The sequence below is a fragment of the Astyanax mexicanus genome, chromosome 1 (genome assembly GCF_023375975.1).
Source record: "Astyanax mexicanus isolate ESR-SI-001 chromosome 1, AstMex3_surface, whole genome shotgun sequence".
In the NCBI taxonomy this organism is placed as follows: Eukaryota; Metazoa; Chordata; class Actinopteri; order Characiformes; family Acestrorhamphidae; genus Astyanax; species Astyanax mexicanus.
The window spans coordinates 52372114-52393027 of NC_064408.1; the positions used below are offsets into that span (position 1 = coordinate 52372114).

Here is a 20914-nt window from a genome sequence, read left to right on the forward strand (position 1 = left end):
CCGCTCCAAATCCACACAAACACTCGTCTTACACAGCCACAGTTGTACTGAGTCATTCCGATTCCGGCTACGCTCCAGGAATCAGCGCTGATTTCATGCAGCTCTGTAATATTTTCAGGCTTGTGGTCTGGTTAACTCTTAGAAGTCACAGGTAACATCAGTGATGTTTCCGCATATACATTCTCACTCAGAGCTTGTTGGAATAAGCTTGGATGTCCTTAGAAAAGTGCAGAATCTAAACTTTCCATCACTTGCTCACTCATTGTTCACCAAATAATCAATTTTGGGTCGCGACGGAGCCGGAGCCAGTCCTGACACTCATCGGGCAGAAGGCAGGTTACACCCTGAACTGGCCGCCAAGTCTTCTCAGAACTTTCAGTTAGTGCTTTCTAAATGTTTGTAGTTACACCGCAGGTAGTGACTTGACTTAGAGGCATCCTGTAAGTGCCAGCAGTTGTGAATAAAGCCACTCTGGCCAAATTCTTCATCGCTATCAATTAGAATCATTTGCCTATAAAGTATCAATGACTCCCATCTGTAAAGAGTGACAGGCAACCAAGCAGCCTTCCAGAAAAACTGTAACTTGCTGTTTAGATAGATAGATAGATAGATAGATAGATAGATAGATAGATAGATAGATAGATAGATAGATAGATAGATAGATAGATAGATAGATAGATAGAGCACAGTGAGGAATATAAGACTCTAAACTATAAAATTCTAAACTGAGACTTAAAAATATATACATAAATATATAAATACAAACTATAAAAAGTGTGGAAGTAATCAGTCGTAGATAGGAGGTAGTGCAGTAAAAGAATAAATTAAGTATAGGAGGTATCAGCAGATATGACAGTATTAAACATAAACCAAGTATTGTATTTATTGTATTTAAGGTGCATAGTGTAGTGACCGGGGTGGACAGGATCCAGGAGAAATAAAGTGTCCAGGAGTGCAAATTTACAGGATGTTTACAGTGTGCCATGCTAAGCATAGCTCAAGCTGATTGGTGTCTGACTATGGTGAATGCAAGTGATGCAAGAGGCTACAAGACTTGAACTGTGTCTTTGTTTGTACCTGTACAACCCTAACAGATACTGCAGTGAAGTGAAGGCAGCCAAAGACTTTTACCAAACGAAAATATGGAAAAAATGTATCATACATATATCATATAGAACAGAGAACTGTATGAGTAATTTTTAGTAGTTAAATGCAGCACTTAGCTACAGATTGCATTAAATATTAGAAAAAAGTATATCCTTATACTAGGATAGCATATAGCATTCACCAAAAGCCTCCTATAAAAGAAAAAGAAAAAAAAAATCTGACCCAAAACACTAACTAGCTAACTAAATGAGGATGAATGGCATGGACATACTTATTTGTGTTGCCTGGTCAAACTTTTAGACACATTTTTTTTTTTATATTCAATGTATTTATTTTTTTTTTTTTCCTTAATATTGAAGACGTCCAGACTATTAATGAACACATAAGGGATCATGTAATAACTTAAAAGTGTTAAACAAACCAAATTACTCTATAAAGCATTTAGGTATTCTTTTCAGGGGCGCTGTTAATTTGTAGCTTCTGAGGCTGGTAGCTCTGATGAACTTATCCTGTGTAACAGAGGTAACTCCTGGTCTTTCTTTCCTGGTGCAGTCCTGTTGAGTGCCAGTTTCATCATAATGTTTCTGAAAGGTTTCGTATTGACTGTTCCTCATTTCGTCTAATTAGTTGAGTAGTTTGTGTCGTAAAATGGACCAGAACATTACTCAAATAGTGCTATTCACTGTATACCTGTAACTCTTACCTCTTCACAACTTTATAACTGATGCTTTCAAACACATTAAGAAATTCCAATAATTAACTCTTGACAGGTTCAGCACAGCTGTTAACTAAAAGCCTGAATTTTAGGTGACTCTACCTCATAAAACTGACTGAGGAAATCCAGACAAGATGTGCAAAACTGTCATCCAAGCAAGATATCCTACTTTGAAGAATCTAAAATATAAAACATTCTGGTTTGTTTGTTTTTGTTTTTTTGTTTTTTTTCTAAATAGTTCCTTATGTTTTTATTCATAGTTTGGATGATTTTAGTATTAATTTTCAATGCAGATCATTTTTTTTTAAATAATAATCTTTCACTGACCTATGACATTAAACAGCATGCCGCATTGCCCATGATGAAGCTACCAGCCCTACCCATTCCCACCCATTGTTCCTGCCCCACAAACTTAAATCCAAACACAACCCGCCCAAACCCCAAAAACAAAAACACCACAACAGTTCTGCAGTTGCCAATCCCATCATGTCATGTTCAATCCACCCCTGCCACATCCTCTCCAAATCTCCTCCAACCTTCAGTCGCCACTAGCAACCTTGACACCTGGGAAGCAAATTAAAGGTAGCAACAGAAAGAGAGAAAGAGAACGAGAGAAACACTGAAAAAGAGAGAAACGATAGGTCTGTAAAACACCGTATATACAAAAATAGAACACTCATACCTAGGGGCATGTGACAGAGCATCAGCAATCACATTATCCCTACCTCTAGTGTGATTTACGTCCAAACGGTACGCTTCTAAATACACACAACCTCATAATCCATTGGATTGAGTTTCACTTGAATTTGAGTCCAGGACTGCTTTTACACCTGTCTTTTAGGTTAATGGTTAAATTCAAATCTAGTTTACTCTTAGGTTCGCTTTGATTTGTTTTGTCAGGTGTGAACACAGTATTCACACTCAGATGAGGACTAAACTGAGACTTAGGTGGTCTCATTCACGTCCCAGATAAGCTCTGAAGTGGCTTGTTTGTGATGAGCATGTAATTTGACCTCAATGTGACCCAGCTATCAAGTGTACTATGCCAGTTTGAGCTTAAGTGCTCTGCAGCTGCAATATTACCCAGATAATTGCTGCAGTTCAGAACATGTGTCATTTTTGCCATTAAAAGCTGTTGAGCGCAGAAATATGTACTAGCCCAGAACACAGGGCCTTCTTCCTGTATTTGCGTTCTTGCTCCCACTGTGCACAGGTCTGATCACTAAGCAGACAGAATATTTTTTTTTCTTTTTTTTGTTGCGATGCATGTATGATGCCGTTAGAATTTTACCTGTGTGAAAACAAACCAAACCCAAGTGCAACAAACTTGTTAACTGATTTGGAACAGAGCAAACCAACTACCTTCCATTTACACTGGAAACCAGCAATGAGACAGGTGATCAATCATTTTCTATGCCAGGTCATGATTTGTCACAGTGGCAGGCAAGAGGCCAAGCAACACGAATTCAACTTTTTCTCAACTTTATGCAAATGAATTATGATGCGGTGAAGCGACATTCTAGCCCGATTGGCTTCTAGCATTTCTTTGGACCTATTGCATACAAGGTAGTCCGATGTCCTCAACTATATAAACATTCACAATGTCTTATTTCCGTTAGAAATCCTTTGGACATGAACAGCTAGTTAATACTACATCAGTGTTCCTCAGCAGACACACCTGAGGAAACGGAAAGTGTTTTAAAGTCATGAAGCCCCTACGTGCAACAAGTAGAACTGCTTCTGGCATGTAATGGTCTTTTACTTTGCATTACAAATTTAACTTAATTTAATTTAACATTAGCTACTTTAATCCACCATTATCTTATCACTCCCTGTCTTGCTTGTTTCTCTCTGCCTCTTGAAACAGTCTCTCTATCTCTATCTTTTTATTATTATTATTATTATTATTATTATTATTATTATTATTATTATTATTATTATTATTATTATTATTATTATTATTAGCTGCAATTTCATTATGTTTAAGCCGCAATTAGCTTGTAACAGTGGGTCACTGATGGAAAATATATGTACTGGAAAGACTGGAAGTGAAAGTGGGTATTTTGTCTTTTTCTCATTTCAACTGTAAAAGGGATCATGTTTGTGTGCTCAGTCTTGTTTTAAGAAAAAAAAAAAGCAGGGCTTACATTTTTTGCCCTGTTTTTGTGTAATTTCTTCTCATTAGTGTATGAAGTACCCGCATATTTGGGGAATCCCAGGCTGGCTGGCTATTTAAGCACTGGCAGTCTGCCAGTTTACTTGCAAAAGCAGCACTGATGCTGAACAGCAGCAAAATGTCCAGTTAACAAATCTTTTAATGTAATGTTTCCATCGTTGTACTGCAGTACAACAACACGTAACTCAGCTTAGTAAGCCGGGATCAGGGTCTGGTATTCTGTGGTACCACTGGAGCAGAGAGGTTTGAGACGTGGTGTGCAGCATGCAGTGCTGGTGTCACGCAGCAGACAGGGTTGTATCTGAGAAGTTGAGTTTAGAAGGGTTTATTTCTGGACAGTGAGAAATGAGAGGAAGGAAAACAGTAGCATCAGAGCTGCATCAGAGAACATCAGAATCCAGCAGAAAAAAAAAAAAAAAAAACGACTCATTTAAAACCAGTGCCCACGGCCTCAACCAGCGCTGATTTGATTAGGTTTGAGCTGCTTTATTGGATGTAGGTGCTGAGAGACTGAGCAGAGCAGCCTGCAGCTGTACATACATACTCCTGCCCTGATCAATACGCCCCATAGATTTATAGCCAATCACTGCTCTCAACCTGCCACACTCGCTTTCTATTGGAAAATCCACCTCTCCACTCCCAAGTGCTCAGCCATGATCAATTCTTTATGAGGGGAACACACACACACACACACACACACACACTCACACTCTCACTCTCACAGCTGTGACCTGCATGTAAAACTGTTACTAAACAACCGTCCAAATCATCTTTCTTTCTTTCTTTCTTCCTTTCTTTCTTTCCTTCCTTCCTTCCTTCCAATCTGTCTTTTCTTCCTGACATCTATTAACCTTTCTTCATTTCTTTTATACCTCATTTTTCTATTTTTTCATTTGTTTTTGGCGTCCTTTTCTTCATTTATTGATTCCTTCCTTCCTTCCTTTATTCTCTGGTTTTCACTCCATCCATTCTTCCTTCTCTATTCCACACTTCTTCCTCCCTTCATTTATTTCTTCTATTGTACTTCTTCCCTTCTTTCTCTTTACTTTCTGTTTTATTCCTTTTTCAATTTTATTCTTTCTTTATTTATTTCCTTCCTTTTTCCTTCATTTTTGTTTTATGCACACATTTTCATGATCATTTTTTTAATCTCTATTCCACTTCTCTTAACTATCTGTATTCCTTTATAGTGTTTCTTTACTAACTTCCCAATAGCTTCTCTTTTCCGTCCTTCATTCTTTCCTTCCTTTCTTCCTTCCTTTTTTCTCTCTTTGCTCATTCATTCACTGTCCCTCTTTACCTTCTTCTTCATCAAACCCTCCCTTTGTTCTTTCTTTTTGCCACATGTCCACATTCCTTCTCTTCTTTTCTCTACACTTTTCGTTATTTAATTTATTCCTGGTTTTACTCCCATCCTTTTTTTTTATTTCCTACCTTACTTCCTTCATTCCTTCCTCCGTTCTCTTTACCTTTTCCTTCGTCAGAGCCTCTCTTTGTTCGTTTGTGCTTTCTTCCTTTGTTCACCTCTTCGTCCCCCGGGTTGAGTGTGGAGAGTGTTGGGAGGATGGGGGTGGGTGTGTTTAACAGTGGTAGTGGTAGGTATTCCCAGGCTTGTTGGCCTGATTGTATTTGGGCTGTATTTTGTGCTGGATAAGCAGAATTATGTGTGTGAAATGCTTTAGAGAGAGAGTGGAGGGCTGAGTGCAGATGTTTTGAACTTTGTGAGCTGTGTTGTGAGAGCAGAGCATGTTTTTGTGAAGCGGTAATGAAACACGGTGTAGATGTAATGGGGTGCAGATTGAAATGCTGTGTCTTTCAGGTGATTTATGGTTTAACTGCTGAAGCTTTTCTCTTTAGAGCTTTAGACCAGAAACCCTTGTCTTAAACCCTCTCTCTCTCTCTCTCTCTCTCTCTCTCTCTCTCTCTCTCTCTCTCTCTCTCTCTCTCTCTCTCTCTCTCTCTCTCTCTCTCTCTCTCTCTCTCGCAACAACACGTAATACAGAATTCTACATGTCCAAACATCACAGTGTGTACAGAAGTGTGTGTATGATCCTGATCGATAGTATAAGACTGATGCGGTTACCGCTGTTGATGTGCGGTGCATCCATCTTTTAAAGAATTAAGAAATCAAACACTAAGGGCCCTATTGTACATTCTGCGCAGGGCATGTGGTGATGCTCATTGATATCTTACACCCCGTCAACAGTCTATTACACTACTTGCGCACACAATGTTAAAAAAAACGTTGGACTTCAGGAATATATTAACCCTGATTGGTGCGGTGGTGTGGAAATGATGTGTGTTCAGGTAAATTTAAAATGTCTGACTTGTTTCTGTCTTGGCGACGGAAAGTAGAGCTGTCCAACTGAACCCCGACTAAAATCAGTCAGCCACGCAGCCAGAACTGGATCACAGTGAGCACAGCACACCCCACACACAATACCAAATCACTTCTTTACCACATCAGAAATACACCTCAGTGATCACCTATAAATTAAAATATCCTTAAAAATGTGCACAGTAACTTTAGGTTTATATTTATGTAGATTTGTTAATTGTAGCTTAATATAGCAGATATAGGCTTTCTGAATTTGACAGATGCTCATTCTCATCATTCTCTCTCACATCCTGTAGTGTAGGAAATAAAAAGTAAAAAAAGAGAAGCACTGAACGTACATTTATTTTGTTTCACTTCGCTATTATTTAACTGAAATTCACTATATTCATATATATATGTTTTATATTTGAAAGACATCATCGCATCTCATCTTGCACTGCTCATCAATTATTCAAAACTGATGCTAAACAAACAGGACACACCACTAAATCAATTACTATAGAACACTAAAGTAGGGCCCTCAACCTTTATTTTTAAAACGCAGGTTATTCACATTCAGTTGGGATTTTGGGTAATCAGGTAAGTACTAGCAGTGAAAACACATTGTACAGTTAAAATGATAGACTGTGTGACAACATACAAATTAAGGTATGTGAAGGATTGTGGGATTGTGTGGGTTTTTAACTTGCCATGAAAATAATTCTAGGATTGGTGGAAATACGATTTAAAGCCTATTATAGTTTGACTGCAAACAAATTTTGACACAGACATATTCCAAGATGATAATATCAGGATTCATAGGCTGGAATTGTGAAAGAGTGATTCAGGAAGCATGAGATCATTATTTTCACCACATAGTCCAGACCTTAACTTCATTGAGAATCTTTGGGATGTGCTGGAGAAGACTTTGTGCAGTGCTCCGAATCCCATAACAGAAATAAGTGTTATAACCTTGCAGAAGCGATTTAGCAGATCATCAGAAGAATACTTTCAAAATTGAGAATCTGAGGTTTTCTAAAGAGCATCCAAATAAATCTGATGCATTTTAGAAACGTGTCTTGTGGCTGAACAGATTTTGTCTGCAGTGAGAACATCTCTGCATCAATCATGCTTTGGGGTTGTGTTTTGAAGCTAGTGATGGTGGAGGGAAAATGTTGTTGTGATAAATATCAGCAAATTGTGCAAGCAAACACCATCCTATGTGTAAAAAAAACATATGATGAAAAGAGGATGTTTTATAGTGGGTATAATGATGTAAAACACACCTCATAATCCACAATGTATTGACAGACTCTAGCTAAAGGTTTTGCCATGAGTCCACAGAGTTCTGATCCAGACATCATTGGAAATGTGTGTATAGACTTCAAAGGAGCAGTGCGCACAACACAGCCCAAGAGATCTGAAAATCCTTTGCCACGAAAAAAATGGGCAAAAATCTCCCAAACAAGGAGTGAAACTGTTTACTCTGTGTGTCTTTCTCTGAGCAAGGCAGAAACTCGTGTACACACATATAGAGTGGGGAGAGGAGGGGGGCTGCAGGGTAACCAGATGCTAGCTTTACTGCTGTAGTGTGTTTATGATCATTGTATATCACATATATAACACACGCCCTCCCGTGTTTAATAGATCACCCAAAATATAATTTAATTATATTATATTACAGTGTGTTACTATATACACTATACACTGCCTGACCAGAAAAAGGTCACAAGCTGCATTTAACAAAGCAAATAGGACTGATGCAGTGAGTAGCTTCTTATTTGTTAAGCAACCATGTGTATAGACACATCCTGTGGTCATGAAAAATATTTAAATGTGTTTCAGATTGGTCAAATTATTGACATGACTCAAGCAGATGTTGAAACTACTAAATGTAGGGTAAAAACTGTTTAAATTATTATTAAAAAGTGGGAGGACAGTGGGGAAACATCGTCTTCTAGGAAAGAATGTGGTCAGAATAAAATCTTGAATGATCGGCGATTAAATCAAATCATAGAAAAACAACAGTAGAACTCAGAGATGTGTTTAATAGTGAAAGTAAGAGCATTTCCTTACAAACAATGCGAAAGAAACTGAAGGAATTTGGGACTAAACAGCTGTGTACCGTTAGGAAAAACACAAATCAGTGAAGCTAACCAACAAATTCAGCTTCAGTTTGATAAAGAGCAAAACGATTGGACTCTGTACCAATGGAAGAAGGTCATGTGGTCTGATGAGTCCAGATTTACCCTGTGCCAGAGTGATGGGGTAAGAAGAGAGGCAGCTGAAGTGATGCACCCATCATGCATAGTGTCTACTGTACAGGCCTGTGGGGGCGGGGCTATGATCTGGAGTTGCTGCAGTTGGTCAGGTTTGGGTTCAGCAACAATATGTGCTGAAAAAATGAGGTCAGCTGACTACCTGAATATACTGAATATAGACCAGGTTATTCAATCAATGGATTTTTTTCTTCCCTGATGATACGAGCATATTCATGGTGCTGGAATTGTGAAAGAGTGATTTAGGATTTTTACACATGGATTGTTTATCCAGATCTTAACCTCATTGAAAATCTCTGGGATGTGCTGGAGAAGACTTTGTGCAGTGGTCTGACTCTACTGTCATCAATGCTGCAAGATCTTGGTGAAAAATTAATGCAACACTGGATTGAAATAAATCTTATGAGATTCCAGAAGCTTGTGGAAATTATGTCACAGCAAATGTGTGACAGAATCAAAGCTAAAGGTGTTCCAACCAAATATTACCAATAATATTACCAATATAACCTTAATATTACCTTTTTTTTTTGACCCAGGCAGTGTATAGTAATGGTTCTTAGACTTAGAGTTTAACGGGCTCTTTGTCTCTGTCTTTCAGTCAGACACACACACAGACGCATCAGTGTGTTAGCTAAGAAAGTGGGGTTGGCAGCCTTTAAAGGTTCACATTGTAATTTATTGATAGCTTGACTCTATTAAACGTTTCCCTGCATCGGGATCGGGGGCGGGTTGTCGGCAGTGGCTGTTTATCTTTGCTGAAGAGGCATTCAATTAGGAAGAAAGGTGCAGAGGCAGTGGGAATAGCTGCTTATGGAATCACAGCGCAAAATAAAGTATGGAAATCGATCCGCAGAAAATAAAATAATAATAAAATCACGACACCCTCGGAATCCGCAGCAAGGACGGGAGATTAATGATCTGAGGCTAAATGGTGCCTAAATACAAGCTAAACAGAGCGAAGTGGGAGAAGGTCAGACCTTTTCCAGAAGATCTGATGCCCTTAGAGCTTATTTTCAGTCCTAATTCTCCACACCTGCTCTGGCCAGATATCCTAGAAAATCGCATTTTAAAGAGCCTACATTTTTCTTGTATTTTATACTTGTCTTTGCAGTCCATTCAAAATGTTGGGGTTGCTTTATGCTGCAGAAACATCCACTTTTTAATTTAATTTAATTTATTTTTTTCTTCAACTATCCTCTCCTTATCCTTTAGATTTAAACAGGCTATTTCGATAACTGTAGCTTTAAGACATGTAATAAGTGATAGATATAAATGAGCTCTGTTCCTGTTGACTGCTGGTGCCATGCCTGGCTCATTACAACATCACTGCTGAAGAGCTGAAACACTCTGAGAAATGTTTGACTGGTGCTAAACATGATATAGTAGCCTTATAATAGATGGAAAATTGTAAATTAACTTGTTCTCGTTTATGTTCTATGTTTAGGTTGTTGACAGTACCATGCCAGTTAGTTCCATAAATTATAAATCTGGCAACCAGACAGGTGAGGAACTGTGGAAAAATTCCTAGACAGTTCTTGCTGTGTGCGGGTGAGCATTATCCTGATGAAAAAAGGGCTAGTTCTACAAGGAACAACAATCTATCGGGTAACGATTTACGTAAAGTTAGTCTTTGGCGTAGGCCCTGTCATCGGCTTAGGTATGCAGCATCTGGACTCTTGCAGATCCTGCCGTATGTAGGAGACAGGTGGAAACTGCTGATTGGTTGAGATACAAGTGATAAACACTTGTACAGAGTTTCCTGCTAGAACTAGCATTGAAGCTTATAGCTCTAGACCCTTAGAAAGCAACACATGTGGCCGTAGGATGTCCTGCATATCACTGAGCTCGGATGGCATCAGTGGCTGGTAGAAACTGGTGTTTGGATGGATGGTGGGCAATTTGATGGTGGGCAACTTTTTCAAAATGGTCATCCTGCTTCCCTCAGTTCAATATTGCTCTCTCTCTCTCAAAGTCTGTCAACTGGACAAAATGTCTTTGATTTAGCAGTCAGCGATATCTCACCAAGAGGTACACTACCCAAAAAAACAAAACTGTGAGCGCCTTTTTTTAGAGCATATGAAAAAGCATGTTCACATCCTCTTGTGGCAAAATCCATATCTGGCCAGTAAGAGCTTCCCTACATGTAAAACTCAATGAAAACTGAATTTTTCTCACTGTTTTAAAATAAAAATACCAAAGTTGTATTTGCTCTATTTATCAAAATATTATTTATCTTAATTAATAAATCATCTTCATCTGTTTCTCTGCTCTCTATTTCTCCACTATTTCAGCCTCTCCACCAAGGACATAGAGAGTCAGAGCGAGTCTCTGAGTCTTTTCCACACTCTAAAGACCAATCCTGAGTCCTTCTACAGCCACATGAGCAAGTATGTGTACCCAAGCATCGCGGGCACAGACCTGCAGAGGCTGCTCTACTACTACACCCTTCTGGACAACTGCTCCTGCAACGACTACCTCCCTCCGTCCGCCATGACTCTTGATACACACGTCAAACTGCTTAAGAAACTCAAGGCTGTGGCCAATGGTGAGTGACCCAATATCTGCAGTCATTTTTTTCATGCCACTCCACTCCACCTAGAGCTTAGATCAGGCCCAAAATATCAAGTCCGACCCGACCTGCCCCATAAACTGTAATTTTAAGCCCGAGCCCGACATTTTTAGTAAGTAGAGCACTGAAAATGAGCTTTTAAAAACATTTTCCGACTGTTTGAATGAGCGGAATCAGTTCATAATGATGTTAATTAACATTGCAACACTGAAGAAGCATAGATTACCTATTATTTAAGAAAAATGTTTATTAAGAACAGATCTCTGAAAGATTAAAACACAAACTATGCAAACAATGATCACAGGCTTAAACATTGGTAACAAGAATAATGTCTGGGCGAAGAGTGGTCCAGGGGTCTAAAGCGCTGCTACAATGAGCAGGAGGTCGCAGGTTCGAACCCCCGCTCATGCAGCTTTGCCATCAAGCTGCCGGTGCTCAGAGGGAGCACAATTGGCCCTGCTCCCTCCAGGTGGGTAGATGGCGCTCTCTCTCCACAGCACAGGGCGTCTGTGAGCTGATGTATCAGAGCCTAATCACTGCGCGTTCCTTCCTCTGGTATCAGCAGCAGCTCGAAAAGAAGCGGTGGCTGATTTCGCATGTATCAGAGGAGGCTTGTGTTAGTCTTTACCCTCCTGGTGTGTTGGGGCATTACTAGTGATAGGGGGAGTCCTATTGAGTGGGTTGGGTAGTTGGCCGTGTAAATTGGGGAGAAAATAAAAAAAAAATTAAATTAAATTATAAAAAAAAAGAATGATGTCTAAATGACTTACCTCTAATCTAATATAATTTAACATGGTTTAAGAATATAAAATACTTTCTAAACAAACACATTTTTTATATTAAGATTATAATATATGTGCAAAAACACAGTAATAAGACTGCACAGCGCTGCAAGTCAAGTGCGTAATGCGGACTCCACAGAGTTTGATTGGTTACTTTGTATATTGTGATTTTCATTCCAAAGCTTTATATAAAATAAAAATGATATTATTATTAAAAACAGACGCCTACGTCACAGATTACTTTCTTGAGCCTCGGGTTGGGTCGGGATCGGCCAGAGAATCTAAGTTAAAACTTCACCCCACTTTCCAATAATATATCAATTTCTATCATGCTAATGCTAAACCATTTAAAATGGACTGGAAATCACATGATAATTTAGCATAAATAGCTAACTGTCCAGCCATTCCGATAATAAATACAGGAGTGCATTTGCTTGATAGATACTTTATAAAACATTCTGGAGCAAAACAAAGTAAGAAAATTACTCTGTTGATAAACACCTTTTAAAGACAGGGGGACCTGCAAGTTTGTTGCTTGTGTACTCAAACACATCAGTCTTAACTGTGACCGCGAGTTCGTGTTGTAATCACATACTTCTCTCTGCCAGCGCCAGTTTTCATGAAAAGAAGGCGCAAATTAAAAGTGATGATAAAAGAATCTTAATTAGTCTGTGCAGGCTTGATTGTTGTTCTTTGCCTATGAAGAGAGAGAGAGAGAGAGAGAGAGAGAAGAGAGAGAGAGAGAGAGAACGAGGGAGGGAGAGAGATAGAGGGAGAGAGGGAGAGATAAGAGTGAAAGTGAGACAGCGGAGATGGGGAGCAGGGTGTAGAGATAAGAACTGAACCAGCTAATTAGTTACATTCTTCTCCCTCTCGAGTGAAGCGGAACCGGGGCTCATGTGTTAATTACAGACTGAACATTTGCACCTTAAAGCAAGCGTAGCAGCTGCTCAGTGCAGTACAGAAGAGAAAATGACCCCGGCGTGGACAGGGATTTAGTTTTACCATGTTGCAAGACATGGCTGTACCCAAGTGGAGGATACGTTCTTGTTCTGTGATGATTAGCCCAGTAATATTCCTTTCCCCTATAGGATAAAATGAGCTTAGACAGGCTTATGTCCATTCAGAGCATATGCGATCTGAATACGCTTGGGCTCATAGATACAGAATGTGTTGTCTAAATACAGCCTAATGCAAAGGTTTGTTCCTAATCCAGTATAAAAAAGTATCATCAGGGAGTCCTAATGCTTAATCACGTGTAGATAAAATATAAAACACTTGCTATGATGTATATTCACCAACACTAGTTCTGGAGGCACTCCTCCCTGAACATATTAACATATCTTGTTCCTGATTTAACCTACCCATTACCACTCTAAAAGGGATAGTTCATGGCTTATTTGACTGGATCAGATGGTTTAACAGCAGGAAAAGCACTAACCTATGAAAGGACCAGAGATGAAAACCATTGCTCTGGACAACTGTGATCTTTAAAGCAGGAAACGGTTATTAAAAGAGCACTGTTTCTAACATGTGGGCTGTTATTAAGGAACAGAAGAACTGTGGAGGGCTAGATCTGAAAGACCCAGAGATCTGCCCATCTAGATCTGCTAGCAAGAAATGACATGGAGTTTGATGGGAGCTGAGTTTAATGGGGTACTATATTGTTTTACTGCACAGCATTGCTTACACAAACATATACTCATTATAGAAGATTTATAAAAGGACAATTTCTCTGTTTCTGCACAAAACTGTCATGTTTAAAATCTGCTACAAGTTACACAGAGGACTTTGCACCTAGAGTAATGCCAATGGTACAATCCAAATGCTTCCATAAAACATATAACAAGTTTTTTTCCGATATCAAATATACGTCTGTGCACATCGTCACAAGTCTTTAGTAACACATTTTAAAGGTCACCTTCCGCGAAAATCCGATTTTTCTTGTTTTTTGTGGAATACAGTAGGTCTCTCCGAGTTGAATGTGTACACCTGCACATTAAACTGTTTTGCAGCCCCCATTGTCTGCAGGAGCTAAGCAAAGAAATCCCCCCTCCCCCCCTCCGAAAAACGGGTGAATTTTGAATTGTCTTTCTGCCTACGTAGGCAGAAACTCACAGACCAGCCCACCTTGGCTCGAGAAACTCCCAGAGGCGGAGCTGAAGCGACGCAACATCACCGCTCATCAGTTAGGAGGTGGGAGGCAGTGAGCGGCGGAGGGGCGTCGCAGTGCTCCTAGCCAATCAGAGGAGAGATATTTGCATGCTGTTTGCATGTATGAATATTCATGAGCAAAGCTGGAATCCGGTCATTTTGGACACACCCCTAAAACAGTCCATTAAAAAAGAGCTATACAGAGACACCTGAGCACTTTTTTTTTTACAAAAACGGCTCACATGTCATTCATTCATACTAGAGACCACAACTAGACATTTTAAAATGAAAGAAAAAACGACGGAAGGTGAGCTTTAAAGTTATTAAAAATGTACCACTGCGTTTAGGCCTACTCAGGCCTCAATAAAGACACAAAGTGGCATTCTAGGGCATGCCGCCTTATAGCAAACATATATGCGCACACACACGCATGCACGCACACACACACACACACGCGCACACACACACACACACACACTGTTGTATCTGCCCCCTATTGGACAGGAAATCAAGAAAGAGGAAGGGTAAAAAAGTTAATTTTAACAAATATATAAGGTTTAGTTTTTTTTTTTTTTTTAAGTATGATAAACAGGGGAGAAGTGAGACACTGATCTTTTTTTTCAGATTTAAAATGTGTATTTGAAAATATTTTTTGACTGAAACTCACAAAATACAAAACTGCAGATTAATTATTTAAAACATTTAAAAGTAATCAACTTGTAATGAATGTTAATCAAATTTGAATTATGAATTCTGTATGATTTATCATATCAAACAGCTTCATTACAGACTCTTAAACACCTCCTAAACAACACACTGCAGTGTCACTTTAAAACCACTGTCACCTTAAACCGCACGAAGACACTTTATATTGTACTGCTCTTAATTCATATTATCATGCTGCTATAGCAAAACTTGCACTCTGGACTTCATGTTGCTGCTACCTGCCTACTCTCCCTATTTATTTTTATTTTGGGGGGGTATTTATCTCTATCTTTTTTGTTCTATTCTGTTTTTATTGTGTTATTTTATATTGTTATCTTATTTTATCTATATATCTGTTTTAAAAACAGCTCTTGGGTGTAAACTGGATCGTGAGATCACAATTTCGTTCCACCTCATGTACCACATGTGATGCGAATGACAATAAAGTGTCCTTGAATCCTTTGATATCCATAAAAAGACAGATTATGCAAGCATGTCACTCTTGATAAAATGATCAAACATTTGTTTTGGTTACCTGTGCATATAAGTATCGGAAGACACATTTAACACCTGACGAGAAACATTGGGCCATTTTTATCTTACATGATCTTGGGGCACCCCTACTGATGAATTAGTAAAAATAAATGTGAGCAAGACCATTTGTCTTCAATTTGACTTAAAATATAAAATATCTGATAAAAAATACAAATTATTGGTAACAAAAAAAAGTTGATTCATTGATTTGAAGGCCAGCACGTTTGTATTGCACAAAAAAAACCCTGTTGCTTGGCAGCTGTACTCAGGTCAGGCTTACTGTTAATTTCTTGAATGCTTCCAGTGGTGCTTCATCATAGAGACTATGATGGTAATTAAAATAGTGTAAGAGGATAAACGTGAGTTATAGACACAACTAATTAACCAAATAAGAGTTTTATTCTTTTACTCCACTGCCATTAATACACATCACACTCATCATGAGCTCCTCATCATGGATACGTGCACTTGTTGGCTTGATAAAAAGTGATAAAATAAAAGAAAATGCATGTATACTGATGAGGTAGAGTAATATTATAAGATTTTAATCTGACTAGTTCCTCTAAAGTTGTATAATATAGTAACAGGATATCCTTGTGTGCAGCGGCAATGGCAGTATATGATCAAAATACTACAGAAGCTTTCCTAAAATTGTTTATATTTTTGGTCAGGCATGGATGGATTTAGAAAAAAACACGCTCATGTTTGTTAATAAAACAGAGTAATTTTAGCATGTAAGTGATTAACAGGTGAGCTCATGTCCACACAGGCCAATCAACAACACACACCATGTGGTGATGGAGGGTGATGTTATCACTATTCCTTTATTCTCTCTCTTTCTGTGATTCTGTGAATCACAGGAACATCTGCTGGCGAGTGTGTTCTCTTTCTGAACAGAAGAGCTTGAAAAAAGCTTTGATGGACTGTCCGGAAGGAGAACAGTCACTAATGCCTGCCATTTAGCTGCTGATCCAGATTACGTTCCTGTCCTGAATAAATGAGGTTTTGTGGTGGAAGCTCATTTAACATGGCTTGCTCAGAGTCGTGGCAGGGCAGCGAGCGGCGCCGCGTTTTTAATAGCTAGTTTCCTTTCAGTGGCTAAAACAAATTAGCTGCTATTTTCTGTGCTCCACACAAGACTTAGATACTGGTGGCAGTTTCAGAATAGAAGAAGCATGTTTTGCATTTTACACATGATGCACAGCTAGTTTTCCTCATGTTGCAGGAGCTATTACATGGTCCTGCAATTACATGGCTCTTCTCTTCTCCTCTTTTCTCCTCTCTTCTCTTCTCTTTTCTTCTCCTCTCTTCTCTTCTCCTCTTTTCTCTTCTCTTTCCTTCCCTTCTCTTCTCTTCCCTTCCCTTCCCTCCCTTTCTCGTCTCTTCTCTTGTCTTCTCTTCTCCTCTTTACTCTTCCCTTCCCTTCCCGTTCCTTCCCGTCCATTCCCTTCCCTTCTCTTCTCTTCTCCTCTTTTCTCTTCTCTTCTCTTCTCTTCTCCTCTTTACCCTTCTCTTCCCTTCCCTTCCTGTTCCTTCCTGTCCCTTTCCTTCTCTTCTCTTTTCTTCCCTTCCCGTTACTTCCCGTCCCTTCCCTTCTGTTCTCTTCTCTTCTTTTCTCTTCTCCTCTTTACCCTTCTCTTTCCTTCCCTTCCCGTTCCTTCCCGTCCCTTCTCTTCTCCTCTTTTCTCTTCCCTTCCCTTCCCTTTGCTTCCCTTCTCTTATCTTCTCTTCCCTTCCCTTCCCTTTGCTTCCCTTCTCTTATCTTCTCTTCCCTTCTCTCAGTTAATTAACAAGTTTTAGTAACTACTTATTGTTTAGTAAACTTATTGTCTGTTTACCAGCATTCTTTGGATGAAATTATCAAGGTGTGATTTCAGACTGGTATAGATTACATTTAGTTTTTGGAAATGTGTCATAGTAGCAGAGTATATTTTATAACCTTTTCACTGGTGGCACTGTTTGCCAAATGCACACAACCTGTTTTCTATGTGCTCAAAGAAGAACTGAGAGAATAGTGTCGCTACAGCTACATTTATGCTGGCTTTATCTCTTATGGCATTACAAAAAAAAAAAAAAAAAAAAGAAAAGCAAGGAATGGATGGAAAGTCATTCAGTAACTGTCAGAATGTTACATTTTACTGTGACATTAAAGGTCTTCTTCTGCTAAAATCTTTTTCTGGTTCTTTGTGAAATACTATAGGTGTCTCTGAGTTGTATATGCATACTGCACATGAAACTGTTCTTCAACCTCCACTGTCTGCAGTAGCTAGTAAAAGAAAATACTCAGAAAAATTAGTTGATCAGGTAAAGCACCGTGTCGACATCAACCCGTGAGTTATTATTCATGGCCTCGCCCACCTCAGCTCGGGACCGCCCACAGACAGAGCTGAAGCCAGGCTGCAGCAGAAGGAGTTAGCTAAGGAGGAGCTTACAGCTCTATCTATATAGCCAATTAGTATTAGCTATCTTGTTTAAGTAACTGTAGGTTTAAATTGGATCTCCGTTTGATTTAATATTGCTAACATTTAGAGCGATGCTGAGAGTCTGACCTCAAGCAAAGTTTAAGGGTTAACTTTGCCTAGGACTTAGTGCTATATCTTCATAACTAAGGCTGTTTATCTATAAAACCTTTTGTCCTTTAGAGCTGTAAAACTGACTGTGGGGGAAGGCAGGTAGGCGTTCTCTGCTGCAGCTCTGTTAGCCAATCAGAGGCGATATATTTGCACGTATGAATATTCATGAGCAAGAGCCGAAATCCTGTCTTTCTTCTGAGACCTCTAGCTCAGTTATCTAAAGCAGGGCTAAATAGAAACACCAGATTACGACTAGATATTTTAAAATGAGTAAAAAAACGATGGATTGTGACCTTTAATGAAAAACCTTGATTTTATTCCTGGAAGTAAATCGTTGTCTGTTTTTAGTTTACCACTTTATTTGAACACAGCATCTGTCCTTGACATTGTCTTTACTTTTTTATGATGAATAGACTGATATAAATGCTGTTTTGGTGTTTTTGTTGTTGTTTTGTGTGTATACTGACCTTCATTAAAAGTTAAGAAGGTTAAGAATGTCCGCTTGTAAAGTTGACATTTTGGACATGCATGACATTCTTCTGATGGAACACATGCCACATCCTTTTCATTGTCAGTTTCCATGAATATATCCACACTTCCTGCATATTTAATATAAAGTAATGCTATATTTCTGATACCTTCCCATACTCATCCCTTACTCATTTCTATTACAGTATCAGCAGTCATATCCTGTCCACCCGTGAATTCTGAGTTGTGAATGTACCACAGTTTATTGTGGGATGCCTCTCTTTGGGAAAGATTTAAAGACCTAAAGAAGAATACAGACTAATAAACAAATCAAGACCTTTTTTTTTTCTTTCTCCCTGAAATTTTAGTGATCTGAAACTGTGGTTATTGTTACTCTTCAGTAACACAATTCTGATGCATCATAGCTCATCTCTAAGCCAAACAGCTTCTTTTTTTTTAAATCTAGATGTATGCGTATGCTTAGTGACAGACTGTATAATGAAGTTCTACACTGTGCTATGAGTTTAATGTTGTACAAGTGTCCCAAGGCTATCAGCCTTTGGCATTCTGTAGCTACAAGGCAGACTGCTGTTTGCAGTTCTTTAGTGTCACGCTAATTCCCAAAGAACATGGTGCTCAGTGCTAGAGCAGAAACTGACATGCACTGATTTTGTTCAAAACAAACCAAAAAAAAAAAAAAAAAAGAGTATTTAGTTTGTAGGCAGGAACTGTCTGTACTGTGGACCTCGGCTCCGCAGTTCCTCTTTACCCACTGAATAGTTTGTTTTAACAGAAATGCTTTAAGAGAATTGAAGCAGAAAACATCAACAACTGTTTGACTCAAGTCAGGATACTTATTTTAAGCAGTCAGTGCTGTGCACAGTTTATAGCTCAATCTATTAAATGACCAATAAGGAATATATTTCAGTAGTAAATGATAAAATTATCAGGATGTATCATCAGATATTAAGGAAAGGCAGCTCTTGTCAGCAACACTTCAGCCAGTGCATTCCTATTTGCACTTTGCAGTGCGTCCCGAGTATCTGTGTTTGTTTTGGCCTCTGACTCCGCCTGCTGCTCATTCCCCAACACTAACTCCAGCCTTGAGGTGGCCAACACCCAACAGTAAGCCAGTGGTGCTGCAGCATGGAAGCTAGCAAGCAGAGCTGGTTCAGCTGAAACCTCAGCTGTTACACAGCCTAAAAAGCCTCAACATGTCTCAAAAAAGCTCAGTGACTAAAGAAAGAATAAAACAAGAGTAAATATTGGCAGTGAGTTTGAAAGTTTATCTACCTCTCCTACCAGCAGCATAACTGAGATCTAGATCAAGCTGCAAACAAGATAAAACGGTAGGCTACTCAAATATAGATGTATATGTTATCTGCTAAACTAAGCAGCATCTTCCCAAGACCTGTAAAGTAGTATCTCCAGCTGTGATTATTGACTGGACCTGTAGAGATTAAATGGCAACAATAAAGGTAAAAAATGTGGTGTGCTGAAACTTCTGACTAGTATGTGGTCCTAGATACATATCTTATTTTATGGCATGACATGAAAGTGAACATTAAGAGTGGATTTCATGCACCTCTTTGCATGTGCTTAGTGCTATTGGTGCCTCTACATTTGACCACACACTGATATTTTATCTTATTTACAGCATTTGGCTCACGTTTATACTGTATGCTGAGTGATTGACAGTTAAATCTTGTTACACAGGTAGGTACAGGGGTTGGACAATGAAACTGAAACACCTGGTTTTAGACCACAATAATTGATTCTCCCGAAGGACAGTTCTGGTGGAAACAGTAGAGTTGAGGTGCACATTGAATTCTGCCGTGATTTGAGCAGCCGTGGTTTTATGTTTTTTGGATACAATCCGGGGTAGCACCCGAACATCCCTTTCAGACAGCTTCCTCTTACAGCGTCCACAGTTAATCCTGTTGGATGTGGTTGGTCCTTCTTGGTGGTATGCTGACATTACCCTGGAGACCGTGGCTCTTGATACATCACAAAGACTTGCTGTCTTGGTCACAGATGCGCCAGCAAGATGTGCATCAACAATTTGTCCTTTGTTGAACTCTGTTATGTCACCCATAATGTTGTGTGCATTGCAATGTCTTGAGCAACACTGTGCTCTTACCCTGCTAATTGAACCTTCACACTCTGCTCTTACGGGTGAAATGTGCAATTAATGAAGATTGGCCACCAGGCTGCTCCAATGTAGCCATGAAACCTCCCACAGTAAAATGACAGGTGTTTCAGTTTCATTGTTCAACCCCTGTAAGTGTAGCGTTTAAAGTCTTGCAAAAGGACCATTGTGATATACGATATGTAGTATGGTTGTGTAAGAAACAAGAAAATATTGCAATATTTGACTTAGAAAGAATTTGTTGTATCCACTTCATTACTCTGTACCACCCAGCACTGTATTAGACTGGTCCTCCTCATTGTTGGTCAGTAGATGTGGTTCTGGCCATGTTCATTTTCAGCATGCTCTACCACTGATGGTCATCCGTATTTCCAGTGCTGTAATGT

At 39.1% G+C, this 20914-nt stretch overlaps 1 protein-coding gene across 2 annotated transcripts in view; it reads left to right on the forward strand.

The window, feature by feature from the left end:
• The window catches only part of nbas (NBAS subunit of NRZ tethering complex), a 353782-nt gene that overhangs the window by 203990 nt on the left and 128878 nt on the right, over nucleotides 1–20914 (forward strand). For both annotated transcript variants that reach the window (XM_049479822.1, XM_049479826.1), the window contains one exon: nucleotides 10886–11139. In XM_049479822.1, coding sequence (XP_049335779.1) covers nucleotides 10886–11139 — 254 coding nt within the window. The remainder of the gene's footprint in view (nucleotides 1–10885; nucleotides 11140–20914) is intronic.